The sequence below is a fragment of the Glycine soja genome, chromosome 14, assembly GCF_004193775.1.
Source record: "Glycine soja cultivar W05 chromosome 14, ASM419377v2, whole genome shotgun sequence".
NCBI lineage: Eukaryota > Viridiplantae > Streptophyta > Magnoliopsida > Fabales > Fabaceae > Glycine > Glycine soja.
The window spans coordinates 44,679,369-44,698,601 of NC_041015.1; the positions used below are offsets into that span (position 1 = coordinate 44,679,369).

Consider the following 19,233-nt stretch of genomic DNA (forward strand, 5'->3'; position numbering starts at 1 on the left):
GAAGGCCCAGAAATGCGACTAGTAGGTCGCATCATGTTCTTGTTTAAGCATGTGACGGTCATGCTCCAAAATAAGGTTCAGATCAACAAGATAGTTCAGAGCAAACTCCTTGATGAAGAATCCTTGATTTTCCATGGCCGAAAGGGACGACAGGGGGTTTGGCCGAAGGGAACTCCAACATTTGTTGCTTCATCCTTTTCAACTCTTTATGCCTAGGATCTTTATGGTTGAAAGGTTCAACCGAGCCACTCTTATGATCATAGTTCTGCTTCTTACTTTTATGTTTGTCTTTTCCCTTAGGCTCCTTGGCAGTCCAGGGGTGATGTCCGCTGGAGAGTCCCTCAAACTGGTAGTTTGGTAAACAGGGGCCATGGGGAAGACATTACCGAGCAAGGCAGAATGCTGCCATGTTGGCACTAGCTTGAGCCATGATCCCTGAAAAAAGTTTTTTTAAAAAATAGTAAGTTAGCAAGTTTGAGCGAAAATTGGCATATGCACAAAGGAAAAACAACTAAACCTCAAGATCTTGAATGAGATTTGAAGAACAAAGAAGAAAAACTATTGGTCGGGTAGGGGGACGATGAGGGAGATATTTGAGGAAGGTAAGGTCTTGGAGTTCTTCATCAGTCAAATACTCCTTGGGGTACTCGTCATACTGATGAGGACACTATTGTCAATAAAAAAGAAATAAAGTTTCCCTGCCGAGTCAAATAAAGGTTTCTCTTTAAAGTAACTGGTCTTGAAATTTTTGTATAAAGAGGTGAACATCCAAAAAAGAGGGCAAGATGAAATCCGTATTAGAGACACCCACAACGCCTTTTTGTGTGGCCTACAACAAAAATAATGGAGAAACATGATCGGGTTGACTTTAACATAAGTATACAAACTCAAGGCCTGGAGTGCCTATATGGCGACCCACTTATTTGGATGTAACTAAGATAGGACTACGTTCAAAACACAGAGAACACCCATGGTGAAATCATCAAAGAGCAATCTTACATGCATATCTTGAAATAGGCATTCGTACATGTAGAAAAATTCTTTTTTCTTCAACACTTTATTCATAAATACAAACTCAAGTGAAGAAGTAGCATTTGACCAAACTATCCAAAGTGTAATTGGTAGTGTTCATCTTTCGGGATGGTACTGATGGAAAGTCAACTAAGAAGATTTACGATGTTTGACTTGTCATTGTAGTGAGAAAATATAGTTCTCACTTCCCTATTGACCTATGTATAACCTGAAAGGGTAATCGGAGGGCACACCTTCTTCTCCATCAACTCGCATTGGTGTTTTTTTTGTACCACTTCAATAAATGGGTCAAGGGAATCTGCCTCCGCCTCCATAACTTTTGGAGAAAGAAGCCTCAAAATCTTGTTGGTGGCAATAACTCCTACGTCAAGAACCTTTCCTATGTTATCGGCCACCCTCTCGAGAAGTTGATTCAAGAAGGCGGGGAAGTCATTAGAATCCCCATTGCCAGTGGAAGACGAATTCCCTTCTAGAGTGGAAGCTAAAGAAACCGTGCTCGAAGTAGACGTGTTGGGAGGACACCTCCAGCACCTCCTCATTCAAACCTTAAACCTTAGAGCCAACCTTTTTGATATCCCTCAACGAAGTCTTTGTTGAAACCATTATCAATACAATTACAAGCGTGCCTATAAAAAGAAAGATTAGAATTCAATATTCAGCTGAGAGAGGAAAAATTAGAAGCTATGTAAGGTCGAAGACGTTTCAACACCCTCTTTTATAGGAGATAGACCTCCAACGGTCCCAAAACCAACATGAATCTCTACCGTTAGATTAACAAAAATCAATAGTTAGAATGAAGGGGAGTTTTAGTTACCAACATGGGCAATTGAAGAGACGTGGTGTCAAACCAGGATCTAACAGTTGCGCCACGACCTCCTAGGAAAACACAACCGTCGCTAGGAACCAACGGGCCAAAAATTAACTACCTATTGGATGAATTCAGACGTCATAAACAGGCGATTCTAACATAAAACCCTTCTCTATCACCATAGACCAAAATGGGCGTGGGGGACATGTATACTAGATAGGACACTAAGTACTTATTCGGCCCCACAAGAGATCAAAGCAATATGCCAGATAGGTATTAGGCCAAGGTAGTCGAGTTCCTATTCGAACCTACAAGAGGAAATGACCATATTTACTAATAATCACAAGATTATGCCACCTAATCCTGCTTAAAGGACGAATTTCCTAGATGGTAATCAGGGCACACAAGCCCAAGGTCCAAGGCCCAGTAAGGTTGGTATAAAAAAGGTAGGACCCCATAGGTAAAAACCATTGTTCAGTGAATGCACATTTATTATTCGCATTTACTATTCTAGGTTGAACCTTTACTTGAGCATCGAAATACCTTTTGCAAGTACCCCATTTCGGACCACACCAATCAGACAAAGTGAAGAAGGAACATGAACAATAAGGACCCTTCAACGTATGGAGCAATATTCAATCATATTGTGACATGAGCAATGTCATTATGCAATTATCCCTTAGTCTTCAATGTCCTAAGAGAAGCTCAAGTGTAAATTACAAAAATCATTATATGTCTTAAACAAGCATCATTGAATTGATATTCCAAATTTTCAAAGATTCGCATTGATTTCGGCTTCATTCATAATATTACTGAGCATTTTCTTTTATGCTTGCACCAAAATTTAGGCTCCATTTTTCTTCTTCTTTATGTCAATAATATTGTTCTCACAAGTTCAAACCCAACACTTATCAACTTAGTTAAAGAGCTTCTAAACAAAAAAATTAAAATTAAAGACTTGGGACTATTGAAGTATTTTTTGATCGCTTTGTGAACATCTTAAAGTGAATTTGCTCCTAATATAAACTCTTAATTGGTAGTCTCACACTCCTTTGTTGAAGTAGAGGACTGCACAATGGCAAATGCAACTTATGAAATGACTTAGCTCTCATATCTTCTCAATGACATTGGACTACCATTTGTACACCTGTTCCATTATTTTGTGATAACCAACCTACCCTTCATATCGCTTCTAATCTAGTGTATCATGGGCATACTAAACACATTGAGATTGATTCTCATGTTATTCATGAAAAGATTATTTATGAATACATTGAGATTAATTGTCATGTTATTTATGAAAATATTGTTTATGGTCTCATTCAAACAATGAAGGTCAACTCAGTAACTCAAATTTTAGATTTATTCACCAAGTCTTAAGACATAGTTAGTTTCAACGCTGGGTGTTTCAACATTACATACACCATCTTGATGGAGAGTGTTAACTACTAAATCTAGCTAGTTTTAAAAGTTAGACAAAACAAAGAGCAATTGTGTCTAATTTTTCACTTTGTAGTCCAATATATGAGATGTCCATCACATAAATCTTAATAATAAATAATAATTTCCCATAAAAGCATCATTGTTAATTTTATTTAATTGATTTCATTGATATATCCACCAATTGGAGTATTATGTATGCCCTTTTGTCATCTTCTGAATATGGAAATCAATAAGATGCTCCTTCCACATGCCCTCATCAAGATATGCCTCAAAGAAACTCACTTCCTCACTTGATGTTACAATTAAAGCAGCACTACTCCTAGTGCCATATAGACCCTGCATAGAGACAGAGATATATTGGTCAATTAATAAGTGAAAGGTCCCATGATTATAAATCAAATGTAGTGGAGAACAATTTTTAAATTTAATTTACCAGTGGAGTTTCTACTTCAACAAATATGGAACTCAAATTGAATTCCCAATCGAGAGAGCATATATGAGGTAGATGACTGTTATCGGCTTTAGTTTTGTCCTTCATTAGCTTGTGAACTACCTCCTTCACAGGTATTTCGCCTTCCCCATATTTGGCAAGTTGTTCTTTAAAACCCACTTCAAGACGCTGTGCCTGTCAAAAGGTAATGAAAATTCAGGATTTTAATGGGATAAAAGCTTCAAACAAGATAAGAATCACATTATGAAGTGACAATATTTCCTTAAATCTTTTCAAGTTAAAAACACTACTTAATCTTAAAAATGGAAGGATTTAATCATCTACAAAATAAAAAATCAAAATTACAACTTAAAATTGAGGATTCGTGTAATTATACAAACATCTCTTAATTTTTTTAATCATTACTTTCACTCCCTTTATAGGAGTGTTAGTATAAAATTTGAGAGGATGTTAATACAATGTTTTCAAACATATGATGAGATATTAGTGAAATGTTTTGAAACTTAAAAGAAAATTAGTATAGAAAAAAAAAGAATGAAATTATGTGTAATTTGATAAAAACTCAATAGATTCATGTTAATGTAATTTACCCTAATATAAATTTACACGAACAAAAGTGTAATTAAATTTAATTTCTTCTATCAATAGGTCACTATATACATGAAGATTTCTATTTAAGACTTTAATTGACTCGGCATAAAAAGAAAAAAAAATACTATTAATCACTCAAAAATGATTTTAGTATGATGGTTAAGATAATTGTTAAAAAAATCTAATAAATTTAAATTATTTTGATAAGACATTTTAGCTCGTTTTTATCTTTTTTTTAATAGTTAAAAATTTTGTTTAATTGTTAAGTAAACAAACTTTTGTTAGTAACTTCTAAGGTTTTTTGAAATGTTACTTGAAGTAGCATTTTTTAAAACATTAGCTTCCAGCTTCTAATCCTTTATAATTTATTTCATTTTTATCCTCAATATATTTATTCAATTTTCTTATTACCTTTTTTTTAATAAAAATTATGATTTTATTTTTATGTTATTTTACACTTTTCAACTACTTCAATGATTAATTTTACTGAACACTTATAATTTAATAAACTAATTTTTCAATTTCTAACTTTTAGACCAACTGACTTTCTAGCTTTTTAACTTCCATTTAACTATTCAGTGTTAGTTTTTGTCAAGCATAACCTTATAACCTTATTATGCATGATAATTTTTTAAAATTTATTAGTTGAGAGTGTAAAATACATTTACACTATCAATGCATGTATTAACTAAGTCAAAGATAATTTAATTTATGGTGTTTTATGGAGTACTATCTTAAAAACCCAATGTAATACATTGTAATTAATTAATTATGATACTAAACACAATAGAAGGGTATATAACCTTATGCCACTTAGAGTCCAGCTTGGCGTTTGAAAGAACATGGAGGCCAGGAGAGACCTCTTTAATGGTAATTGGTTGTCCTTTGGGACTGTTGGAGATGTAAACCATGCATTTCGACGGAATATCGGCCACAATCAAGTTGAACCCATTGTAATAATGAGCTTCCATTTTTAGACTTTCTGCAAATTCTTTCGGATGCTTTCCACTCTACCATATTCAAATGGGTATCAAAACGAAAAAGAGTAAATTACTTAGACACACACCTTTTAAGATTTAATTTAATGATATGACGAAATTTAGGAAATGGTAAAACTCTTCAAATCTGAAAGGACAGGAATACTAAAATTATTTAAATTCTGAAATAAATATAATATATGTTTTTTTAACATGACTTTGACTGTTATAAATTTTTTTATTTATATTCCATTTTCAAAATTTCAAGAGAACATTAATTTTTTTTTTGTCAATTATAGCATTATCTCCATTAATTATTTTTCCATAAATTAAATAATAAAAAATTGGAAAGTTTAAAGATAAATTGATCATCTATTGACAAAAGTTTCTGCCTCTCGTCTACTCCCAAAGTAGATTACTTATTCCCAACAAAAAAAAATGATAATACTAGTTGTGAACCAATGGTGAATTAGTGTTTAGAACATGCAATAAACATGTTATGGGGAGAGAGAAATTGGTTACAGCAGCACTACTAAGTTTTATAAAGAGCTAGAAACGGTACAGTGGGAGAAGTGAAATGTGAAGGGCATAATAGGAAAATTACTTACAATTTCACTAAAAATCAAAAACAGTGTAGAAGGAGTAATTGATTTCTTTGATTGGAGTGCAAAAGTATTAAACTATTGTTATAAAGAAAAGGAGAAATATTTGATAAATCATATTAATTAGTGAGATATTTAATAGAAAATAGATTTTTAGATGCAGTGTTATTAATTATTGAGAGAAAAATAATAAGTTTTAACCGTGTCATTAATAAATATTTGAGTTTATGCATTTTTATTTAATTATTATGCACTCATATATGATAAAATCAATTCAATTAACGAATTATACTTTTAATTAAAATAAAAAATATATTTTCCCTAATTGAAGTTAGTCAATTTAAATAATTTTTTTTTATATAAAGATGTTTAGTCAGGGATGGATATACAGGGCATCCAGGGGCATTAGCCCCCTACCCTCAAACTTGTTTTAATTATATATATAAGCTAATAATACTTCTAAGGCTTTCCATTAATTATTATTATCTAAGCTAATAATACTTTGTGTATTATTATAAGTCTGATTTATCTATTTATTTAATTATTAACATTATATTATAAACATATTATATATAATTATTATGAAATTTGATAACTTTTGGTTATTAATTATATTTAATGAGTTTATTTTTTTTATTATTGTGATTCCTAGCTATTTTATTGTTATTGTGCTTCTGAGATAAAAAAAAAGTCTTTCAAAACTTGGAAAAAAAATTGTACGAGTTAAAATACATGCATTTCCTTCTTGTATAATTTGAAATTAAAATCAAATTTAATTTTGTTTATAAAACTAATAAATAATTTTAAGCATAATATCACTTTTTTTTCATTATATTTTGTAGTTGTTTCGCTTTGATATATTATTTTTAAAAGTATCATTATGATTCTTTATATTTTTAAAATATATTATTTTAATATTTTTCAATTTTATGTTAAAAGTGTTGGTATTTTATTAACTTTAAATTTTAAAATGATTTAATATAATTTTTGGATCACTATATTTAGGTGTTGTTTCACTTTCGGACATTGTATTTTAAAAATTTTATTCTGTTATGTTTTGTATCATTTTGATGAGTTTTTAAAATTTAAAAGTTATCAAAACTTTAACGTTTCTAACAAAAAAAGTTTCTAACAAAAATCTAAATAATCATGAAACATAATAGACTAAAACTAACATTAAGTCATAGTTTTATAAAAGTCATTATTTATTAAATATTTATTTCTTATAAGCTAAATATTTACATAATTAAAGTATGTAAAAAAGATCAAGCCCCCTTTGATGGTTTCCTGGATCCGCCCCGGATTTTGATGCACTTTTTCCTCCCAAAATAACTGGACTATGGAATTTTCTTTTATAGTTATTTTTTTATTTAATAAATCATGTTAATTGGTGAGACATTTAGTAGAAAGTGAATTTTAAATACTCATTTATTTTTAGTTATTGAGAAAAGGATAATTGATTTTGATGGCCCCTTTAATGAATATTTGACTTCATGCATTCATTTATTATATGATATAAAATATTATTTTTGATATAGTAAAATATATATATATATATATATATATATCTTAAAAATAATTATTGGATCGGTCTCTAGTTTTGACCCACTTTTTTCCTCCTAAAATAACCAAACTATGGAAAAAAATTTATAGTTATTTTATTTTTTATATAAATTATATCAATTGGTGAGCCATTTAATAGAAAATAAATTTTAAATGCTCATTTATTTATATTTAATGAGAAAAGAATAATGAAATTTGATGGTCTCATTTATAAACATTAGATTTCATGCATGGCTTAATATTTATGAAATAAAAAATATTATGATATATATATATATATATATATATATTTATTTAAAAAATTCCTTATGCATCCCGAGTTTTCACACACTTTTTTCCTTTCAAAATAAGGGCATTATGGAAATTGTTTTAGATAGTTTACTTTTTATTGATTTCATAAATCAAATTAATTGGTGAGATATTTCATAGAAAGTGAATTTTAAATGATGGATTTTGATTGTCTCATTAAGAAGTATTTGACTTCATGCATTCATTAATTATATGGTATAAAATATTATTTTTTATATAATGAAATTAAATTGATATTGACTTAATATTTATAAAATAAAAAGGTATTACGATATATATATTTAAAATGATTCAATTAAGGAGGTATAATTTTTAACTAAAAACTAAAAAAAAGTATTTTATCCAATTAAAAATATTGAATTTAAATAATTACATATTAATAGGAATATAAATATTTAAAGATTTTTTTAACTTCCATCAATGAGATTTTAATAACAAAGGTATTTTAAAAAAAAATCTGCAAAAAACTATTTTAATTTAAATAGTTATTATAATCTACGTCCAATATAAAAATTTCGCACATCACACATGTACAAATACTAGTAGTTAGATACAATAAAATAGTCTTAGATGCATGTATAAATTATTTTACACTAATATTTAAAATCTTATACATTTACTTATGCATAATAAGAAGAAAGACATAATGTAAAAGCAAAGGCTCATTTTTTTTCCTTACACCTGATGCAGGGTCCCCCTTATTTTCTTAGCCTTAGAAAAAGTCTCTAACTTATCAATTCTTCTTTCATGTATTTCCCTTCTTCTTATAAAATACAATAAGCATTACTTACGTGTTGATGACTTGAAGTACTAAATAAAAATATATAAAAGAACATGATTGAATAATATGTAAAAGAATAATTATATGAACAACATTAAGAAATGATAGGAAAAACATTTTAAGTGAATCAATAATAAACTCAAAATATATAACCTTAAGAAATGAGACAGGTAGGTCTCCTCTGCTTTTAGCCTCAGGAAGGGAACGAAGCTCCAAAACATTGGTCAGAAAAGCAACTCTTCCTTCTCTTGAACAAGCCAACCATGTTCCTCCAGCAATCTCATCTCTTCCTCCAACTATATCAATATCTTCCCACCATGACACTGGCTTCGTAGGCCTTCACACACAAAAAAAATAAAATATATATATATATATAAATTAAATTAACAAAAATAATTTTACAATAGGTACAAATATATATATTCTCCACAAAACAATACAACATAATTTTAGTAAATGTAGAAAACTTGCCTGTTGTGATATTCATCTCTGTTGTTCAAAAGAAGGAAAGGGTAGAGTGGGTGGGCTTGCCAAAGAAACAAAGCTATACACATTCTTCAATTCAAAGGATCTAAACAATTCTTTATAAAAGCCAAAATAGAACAATCTGGGGAGCACTTTCTAATTTTCTATCCACTATAAGCAGCTAGTGAAAAAGTGGCTTAATTTATAGTTGAGAGAGAGAGAGAGAGAGAGTAATAGTTATCTCATAATTGTCATATCATAAACAATTTAGGTATTATAAATCCATCATTTTCCAGCCACCAAAATCAACCAACGGCCGCTGAAACAATTAACCACTTCTTATGACAAGTGGGGGAGAATCAATTACAAACTCACGTGCTAAAAAGTTACTTAATTTGTGAAACTTTTATTTAATAAAAACAATAATATATCACCATTTATAGCTTTCTATAGGCCTAAACTGGAAACACACATCCGTTGATGTCATTAATTAAAGGCGGGTATCTAACTTCAACCAGCACACTGAAATTCAATTATCCATTTTGAGCAACCGATAAGTTTGTTTGAATTTTATGTTAATTCTTGCGTTGCATCGTGGTCCTTGTTTATTTGTTGCATTGTGTCCCACGGTCCCACCTCTAAGCTTGGAGATATATGGCAGTCGGGGTATTTAAAGGGTTAACCCTAAAAAGAAAAAAGGGTCAGCATTGAAACCATCGAAAATTAAAGGAAGAGATATTAATTTCTCAATCCTACAATTTTCTGAATTATATATTATCCAAAGCCTGAACTCCTGAACTTATATTATCCCAGATCTAAACTTATACCACTTCAATATAGAATGTTTTACATTATATATATATATATATATACACTAACTATTGTCCCAAAGACAATAAATTAAAACATAAAGTTTTCATTGAAAGGTGTAACATTCAATGTTACTATATATAATGGCACCCGTTACTACGTAACGATTAAAAATTCTTATAATTTTTAATGCAAACATTTATTTTTGGGTCTAAATACATCTAAGCTCTAACTATTCAAAAATATTTACAATACCTCTCAAAAATAATTTAATATATACTACATGTCAATTAAATCTTTCTCGTAGAGCAACTTACGCGTTTCCATTCTGTTCAATATTTTTTGGTAAACAATTTATTTCTTTCTGTTCGTCACACCCCTGTGTCAAGGCCAATTGATTCCAAAGCCCAAATCCACGGGACAAAGGCCATGGTTTATAAAAGATCAACACAAAAAGTATATATGGGATAAGGGCAAATCGCGAGTCTAGGGCTCCACGTCAAGGAAACCGACTCTATCCACGACACAAGTTACCGGAGTTGCATGGAAACTTCCATAGCAATATGAATATATAATGCCTAAAATTAAATCTAATCAGGTAATAATACGTGGTACGTCCAGAGCGTCTCAAGTATTTTTTTATAACTAAGTAAATAATTTAATTGCTACGAGAAATGAACAAATTTAATCACAATTATTGTATTAACACTACTGAAATTATCACCTTTTAAGTTGGTTAAATAGTGAAAGTCTTAAAAAGCACAAAAAATACAATGATGATTTTGAAAACCGTAATTGTATGTCAAATTTTTTATGACGATTATTCCAATAACTGTCTTAAAAAGTTTTTGCATTCTAAGACAATTATTGAAATAACCATTTTAGAATGACATCATTTTATTTATTATTCTACGATGGTTGCTACAAAAATCGTCTTAGTAAATATATTGAAAAAAATGATTTTCTACGACGGTTATATAATAACCGTCTTAAAAAGTCATATATATTAAGACGGTTGTACCAATAATCGTTGTAGTATGTTTCATATGCTAAGACGGTTAATTCTAGAACTGTCTTAATATGGTTTCAATTTTTTTTTGTATTTCGGTCAAGTTTTACAACAGCTGATTCATAAGGTGAGGATTGCCCAAACCTTATAAGCTCTACTTTGGTCATATCCTTAATCTATGTGGGATCTCAACAATTATAATCTAGGGACAAGATTAACAGTTTGTAAAATGTCAAAGTTAGTGCAACAGACATGCAGATGAACTTCTAATGACATTCAAAACATATAGGTTCTTATTTATTCTATTAAAAAAAACTTGAAAATTACGAACAACGTAGGTATGGGTGTGGGAGTGTCTTTTTCTATTTATTTATATGTCATCTATCACTTGCCACTAGCTCTATCCACAAATGTCAACTTCTTCCTATAATTGCTTCTTCCTATGTATAAAACTTAAAAACTCACCTCCTTTATGACAGCCTGACATGCGACCATTTGCTTATCATCTTTACAACGTGGCAAAGCTCTTTCAACATAGCCACATAAAGACTTGGGAAACATACCAGGCTGTGAGCAAGAATAGTTCAGTAATTACTAAAGAGTTAATACATAAAGTAGTCATCATTTGGTTGCAATACCAACTTGCTCTATAAAGCAACATGCATCTAACCAATTCCTGGAAAAATCAATACTGTTAATTTAAAATTAGGTTCTTAGCTCCAAATCATGATATTTCATCAAAGTCAATAAATAATGTCATCTATCACTTTAAAAGAGACTAATATTATAAACAAGACAGTAGTTAGCTTGCATACTCCATGTTGGCATAAAAATTGGTCTTTCCAAGGGAGTTTAACCTCACAGATATTTTAAGGGATTGGGTAGCTTTTCTTTGTTGATATATTTGTTCACTGTTATGTGATCCCCTTTTCTGTTAAGGACTAACCTTATCCTCCTAACCCTTTGTAAATGGACTAAATAGGCAATTTAGTCCCTGAGATTGTACCCCTTTTGCATATTAGTCCCTAACTTAATGTTAAATTCAAAATAGTCCCTATCTTTTACATCCGTTATGCAACTAAGTCTCTGCTGTTAAAATCTAATTTCCTCTGTTAGTCAAATGTCTATTTGGCAAACCTTAGTCCACGTAAACAACCCCACGTGGCAAGTGTGAGTCCATGTCAACAATCCAATGTGCCAAGGACTGAATTGAAAAATTAGGAAAAGTTAGGTTAAAAAGCATTGAAAAATGAAGTAAACGCATTTTCTCCCACAATGCAGTTTCACTGTCTTATTGCTTGTAGGGTTTTTTAACTGTTTGGAGTTTGCTCTTCCCTCCACTACATTCCCTTTGTCGGTGATTGAGAGTCTTCACGCTTGGCAGTCAGGTTCGTGGTTGTTTTGCGTTCGTTTTCGTGGATTCATTTGGGGTTTTATATGTTGAAGGGTTTTCATTTGCATTGTCTTCGCGCTTCGCCGTGAGGTTTATGGTCCTTTATTATTTTGATTTATGATGCTCTGTTTTTATAGATGACATTGCATTTTGTTGTGTGATGTGCCTATGTTTGAGTTTGAGTTAGGTTTTTTATTTCCTAATATATGACAATGTTTGTGGTTTGTGATTGTGTAGAATGAATGACAATATAACTTTAATATTGCACCATGGAGGAAGATTCATTCCACGTGCCAGTGATTGAAAGGTTGAATATATAGGCGGAGAATTTGACGTTTGGGAGGATATAACTGCAGATTGCATGAATGCATTTGTCCTATATGATCTGGTGAAAACTTTTAAGAAGTATAGCAATATAGGAGATTGTTTTTGGTTGATTGATAAGGACTTAGATTTTAATCATGGGTTAAGGAGTTGTACAACAGATGGAGATATATTACACTTAGTGGGGGATGCTTTTGAAGATGAGAATGAGATAAACATTTATTTTTACCATGAAGTAGATCCAATTTTAGAAGAAGTCCCACATATGTTGTACTTGGAATGTCATCCAATTCCAGAAGCTGTTAAGAATGAGGATGATTTAGATGATGTACCTGTTGCTGGCCATGAGGAAGGTAAGTTTTAATTCATTTGTACTTGGTCCAACATGGTTACCATAATTTTGAATAATTTTGGAATGTAATGTTTATAATTAATTAATATGATTTATTTTTGTAGATGTTGCTGGTGAGCAGAGGGGTGCTGATGTTGGTGAGCAGAAGGGTGTTGATGCTGGTAAGCAGATGGTGAGAAAATAGAGAGTGGGTGGTCAGCAAACTTAAGGCCAAACTCAGAATCCAGCCAACCCTTAAAGGTGAAGCTTTGGATTATTTCAAGCAAGAGTTTGGAGTTCACATTGAAGTTACAAAGATGTGGAGAGCCATGAAAGAAGCAAAGCAAGTAGTGGAAGGCAATGAGAGGAAACAATATGCCAAAGTATTTGATTATGCACACGAGTTGTTGAGGAGCAATCCTGGATCAATAGTTAAGATCAACACAGTGCCAAGTCCAGAAGGTCCACCATAATTCCAGAGGCTATATATTTGTCTTGCTGGCTGTCATGCAAAAGGTATGGCATGTGTGATTTGCAATTATTATCATAAGTTAGGGATTTAATTGCATTTAATAACATAAGTTAGGGACTTATTCCACTGTTGTAAGGTGTGATTTGCAATTTACTACACTGCTGCATTTTTACTGGGACTTATTCCAGCTTTACAGGAAGTCATGGCTGGTGCACCTCATAGATTCTGTGCCTTGCATCTTTGGAGAAATTTTACAAAGCAATGGAAAAGCAAGGAACATAAAGGAATTGTGTGGCAATGTGCAAATCCATTACTATTGTTGAGTTTGAAGGCCATATGGCCCATTTGAAGACAATCAACTACCAAGCTTGGGAGTACTTGAATAAATGGCCGAAGGAAGCATGGACAAAAGTCCATTTCAGTACAATACACAAAGTGGAAAACATATGCAACAACACATGTGAGGTATTCAATTCCAAGATTCTGCAGTGTAGGTGCAAGTCTATTCTCAGCATGCTTGAAGAAATTAGATGTTATATCATGAGAACCATGGCTGCCCGCAAGGTTAAACTTTCTGGAAATCCTGGACCATTATGTCCAGTTTAGTACAAAAGACTAGAAAAAGAGATTCATTTTTCTAATCAATGGACTCCAATTTCGTATGGTGATAACATGGGCCTGAGATATGAGGTCCACATGTGGGGAAATAAGGTTGAGGTCAATTTAGCTGAATGGACTTGCAGTTGTAGAGTATGGCAACTAACAGGTTGTGTTCTTTACAGTTTTTTTTTTTCATTCCTAACCTACATGTCTCTGATTTTACAACTTTGATGTAGGGATGTCATGCTGACATGCCATTGCAGCAATAACTCACAAGGGAGGCAAGCCTGAGGACATGTGTCATGAGTGGCTGTCAATAGAGGCTTATAATAAGACATACCACCATTTTATTGAACCATTTGAAGGACCACAATATTGGGCCCAGACACAGTATGCACAACCTATTCCACCACATAAAAAGGTCCAAAGAGGAAGGCCTAAGAAAAATAGAAGGAGATTTGTAGATATAGACAATGTCATAGGACATAGGCTAAAGAGGAAATTGCCTAACTTTACATGTGGAAGGTGTGGCCAAACCAATCATAACATTAGAAGCTGCAAAAACAATGGAGTTCCTATTAGGCCAAAGAAATATGTTGCACCACCAAATGAGGTTGACCACCTACTACCTCAAGATGAGCAAGCTTCGAATGAGGTTGAAGAAACTGCTCCTCATGTTCAACAAGGTCCAGTGGAGATTAATTTATCTCAGCCTATTTTGTCACAAGATAGTGGCATGGAGTTGATGGTAAATATTTGTCACAACAAAGTATTTTTATCTCAACCTAATTTGTTGCAACACTCCATTTTTATATATTACAAGTGTTATTCATGTTTGGCATTTGCATGTAGGTCCCTGCAGCTATTGTTCCACCAGTAGCAAGGAATAAACTAAACATAACAAGAGCCAAACAAAGATGATGCAGTATAAAAAATGAACAAAACTAAAGATCCATTTTTTGTTTTATTTTGTTATTAGGATGTGTAGTTGTATTTTGTTATTACGATGTGTAGTTGTATATTTTGAAAGTTTGAACGATGTAAACATTATGGTACTTATATATGAAAGCTTCACTAGTATGTGAAATTATGTAAACATTTAACATTATGGTCTGCTAAACAATTGCTTGTAATTGCCATGCTTTGGTATGTGAAATGAAATTATGGCTGAGCCATTATGGTTCTCTGGTTTAGGAAGTGTTTGCTGATATTTGAAAAATAATCACATGATTTAATGTTATGTTTCTTCTCTTTCTTTTATAATTTACACAGTGTTTTGGATTTGGAGTTGGAGTAGGACCACTTGGTTTAGTGCTACTTCAATAACTTCAAAAAGCTATACAACAACAAATTATATTTAATAAATTGCAAATTTCAGCAACAAATTATATTTCATTGAAATGGGTAACTGACTGTAGCAACAAATTTCTTCCTACTACAAATTCTTCAGCAAAACAACAATTAGAATATCAAAAGATGCTATTACAGATTTTACCTAAAATACATTCCCCCTAAAACTAACATTATAATTAAAAATGAAAAACCTAACAACACAATGTTTGTTAAATTTCTCATTTTCTTTTGCAAAGCTTCAATTTGTAGGTTCAAATCAACCACTACCCTTGATTCTCTTGAGACAGAAGAGGGATTAGAAACTTGGTTTTCTTCTTCAACCCATTGAAAAAATTGACAGTTATCTGGGTCTGTTTGGGGCAATGCACAAGTATAGAATAGCCTTCCTGGGCTCCTCCTTGTTCGTGCAGTTCGAATAGCTACATGTCTTCCATGGTGGCATTGGCGAATGAAACTACCAGAAAATGCACAACAACTGCCACTTGCAGACATGGAGAAATTAACTGAACAAGAAGAAGCAAAGGGTAAAACCTTTACAGACGAGAGAACAAGAAGCAACTGAGCGTGACAGAAGAAGAAGAAGAAGCAACTCAGCGTGAGAGAACAACAGCTTCATTAACCCTAGTTTTTTTGGGGAAGAAGAAGAAGCCAACTTGCGTGAGAAAAGATTTAAAGAAGTAGACTTCAGTGTCACGTTGGACAGTCTACGTGACACTGACTTGCCACCAATGCACCTTACTAACGGCATCACTTGAGAATTTAACGACAAATACCATTTTGCAAAACTTCTATAAAGATAAAGACTATTTTGAATTTAACATTAAGTTAGAGACTAATATACAAAAAGAGTACAATCTCAGGGACTAAATTGCCTATTTAGTCTTTGTAAATGTGTTCCCAAACTTCAATATTAATATTTTAAACTTTTAAGTAAATTAAGTTACCTTGTGGGCTTAAAGGAGAAAAAGCAATAGGCGGACGAGTGGTCATTTGATCCAAGTAGAGCTTGGCCTGCAAACAAATTGTTTCAAAAAATAAAATGCATATTTAGTTTTTTATAATATATATATATATATATATATATATATATATATATATATATTATTTTACTTATTTTTTGAGAGGATTTAAAAAATAAGAAAAAAAAATCATCCCAAGCATGTACTAAAAACTTCAATAAGTGTTAAATTGATTGTGGTATTTAACTTAAATTGAATAAAATAAGTATAGAAAAAAGATTGATGTGTCAGGTCTCTCAGTGAACAAATTTTAAACTTTGTTCGATTTCACTAGACTTGAACTCTCATTTTTTTAAAAATTATTATCCATTTTTCTTAATTATTTTTTAGTTTTCTTAACGATTGGTAAAAAGGTTAACCGGATAAATATACATGTCCCCCAACCAATATAATTTGATTTTGAGTGTCAATAAATAATTATTTGTAAAAAAAATAATACTGAATTTGATTCCATTTATTTTATTTAAATATTATTTATTTATTTTTCAAACTCAGCCAACCTAAGAAATATTTTTTTAAAAAAATGCTTTAGCAAATTAGTTTCCCTCACATTTAGCGTATTTCCTCAGCATTAAGAGAAGTAAAATATATTCAGCAAAAAAAAAGGGTAAAATATTGAACTGTCTACGATTATAAAATATGAAAGCCGCATTATAATAAATTAATCAATACCTGGAGCCAGTAAAGGAGAAGCAGAGGCTGCAATTTACAAAAACTCTATTACATTAGATATCCAATGGTTTTCTTAGGAATTGCATATTAATCAAGATAAAGAATTTATTTACAATGAATTAATCAAGTCAGTAAATCACATAGAAAATCTATATCTTTGTGCAAAAAAAAAAAAAAACCAATAAAATTAGTGGTCTTCGTAACACTCAAAATAAGATATTAAGTATCTGTTGGTATCACACATTAGAAAATGACTAGCATCCACAATGAAGCAAAGTTTGAAGTATCTGTTGGTATCACACACATTTTTCATCAATGTCTGACTTGATAGAAATTAGATATTTTAGTAGGAAGCAAAATTAATTTATGCATGGCTGAAATTAACAAAAAAAAAAAGAATTATGTATATAGGGCAAAATTTCTTCAACTGATTCAAGTCTCCACCATTAGCCTTCTTATTAATTACATGATATATGGTTGCCTCTTCTTTTCTTTAATTTTCCTGTTTCAATCTTTTTTGTTCGTAATTAAATTAACCTTGCAATTGCTTTGATTAATCTAATCCCTTCAGGCTATTTACCTCCATTAAGTAACTAATACATTGACAGACACAAAGTTGAGAATCAATTTTGCTTTATCAGAAAGTTACGAATCATACAAATTTAAAATTTTCCTTATTGTCATTAACTAATATATATATATTTAACTAACTCACATACTAAACATGGCAGTCCCGGTCCGGGCCTTTGACATGATCTGTATAGATCCCTCTAACATACTTGCCATCTCCAAGTTCCACCTATATATATATATATATACACACATCACTTCACACTTAACACATAAAGATCATTTGAAATATATATAGATAATTTCAAGTGGCCAATGTGCATAAATGTAACATGCAGTAATTAAACGTGCATACACACGTGTGTTGTGTCTAGTTTAAGCATGTGAGCTTAGAACTGAGAAAAGAATAATTTTCACTAGATATAACTAGAATAGTTAAAATAGGTTTACTTTAATCCTAAGATTGGATCCTATTCGATATAAAATTATTTGTGAAAGAGTAATGATATACCAAGGCTTATAGAAGAAAAAAGATATAGAAAAAAATATAAAGAAATAGAAAGAAAAAATGATAAATTTAATAAATGATGACAGAAATGAAGAGAAATAAAAATAAAAAATAAGACAAAAAATCAATTCAGAATAGGTTTTGTTAAAATGATATACCAGGAATCTTTTTTATAAGTTAAAATGATTTTAAAATCAATTCAAAAAATCACGACAACTCTTTTTTTCCAAATAGGTTTTGTTTTTAAATTTAAGTTTGGAAATACGTGCGTGACTATTAAAAATGAAATTGTAGCTTTTTTAATGTGTCTACTGGCTGCTACTACAAAGTTTATGAAAGAAGAAGGATTTAGTCAATATTGAAAAAGAACAAAGATTCTCGAACCTGTTCATTAGTTGCTCTTTACATAAAAAGACACTCACATCCTTCTCAGTCCGACTACATCCCATGGTTCCATGCGTAGCTTTCCATAACATTGAATGCATCACCTCCTTGAATCTCTCTAAAATATAATAGGAGGTGCAGAATATAATAATAGGAGTGCAAGATTATAGTTTACAGTTATTTAAAATATAATTAAAAAACTAGTAAAATAGAAATAAAACATATTTCAAATAAATATCATGAAAGAGGATCGAGTTCCAAGAGTACAAGACACGAATTTATTTTAATAAGAGCACTTATAACTTATTGGGTTGAAAGAAAGTTGCAGATTATATTGTTTTCAAGTTAATATTTCTTCGAATGCACGGCATTTGTGATTTATATATTCCATTTTTTTTAGAAAAAAATTAGAATTAAAAAAATGAAAATTCAGAGATTTTATTAAATTTCACATATAGTTCAAGCATCAATAACTTTACACATATAATTGGCAAAACTACTACTTACGGATTTATGCCATTGGTGATTCTATATCAAGAAGTATGCAAATTTCCAAACAAGTCAAGCACTCAATGTTAAGCAAACTTACAATGGTATATAAGATCATCATATATTACATTTGAGGTGCTTCCAAACTAAACTAGTGCATTCCAGGCATGCAGAGACCTATTAGTTTGGGAAGCTATTTAGCACAAGATCATAAATATATATATATATAAAACCGTGCGAGTTTCATTTTTATAGAAAAGATTGAAAAAGAGACGAA

At 31.1% G+C, this 19,233-nt stretch overlaps 1 protein-coding gene across 1 annotated transcript; it reads right to left on the bottom strand.

The window, feature by feature from the left end:
• Positions 1–3,331: 3,331 nt before the first annotated feature.
• Positions 3,332–9,204, bottom strand: LOC114384599 (transport and Golgi organization 2 homolog). The gene is made up of 5 exons (XM_028344306.1): positions 9,029–9,204; positions 8,711–8,894; positions 5,129–5,335; positions 3,717–3,908; positions 3,332–3,619 (listed from the first exon to the last, which is right to left on the bottom strand). Exons 1-5 carry the CDS (start codon positions 9,109–9,111, stop codon positions 3,473–3,475), a joined length of 813 nt encoding a protein of 270 aa, XP_028200107.1. The 5' UTR covers positions 9,112–9,204; the 3' UTR covers positions 3,332–3,472.
• Positions 9,205–19,233: the final 10,029 nt, after the last annotated feature.

Excerpts from the sequence above, each read along its gene's own strand:
- LOC114384599 (XM_028344306.1), bottom strand. The coding sequence starts at position 9,111 with ATGTGTATAGCTTTGTTTCTTTGGCAAGCCCACCCACTCTACCCTTTC. Across the intron at positions 5,336-8,710 it reads TACCTGTCTCATTTCTTAAG|AGTGGAAAGCATCCGAAAGA; the intron begins GTTATATATTTT and ends TGAATATGGTAG. Across the intron at positions 3,620-3,716 it reads TTGAAGTAGAAACTCCACTG|GGTCTATATGGCACTAGGAG; the intron begins GTAAATTAAATT and ends GTCTCTATGCAG.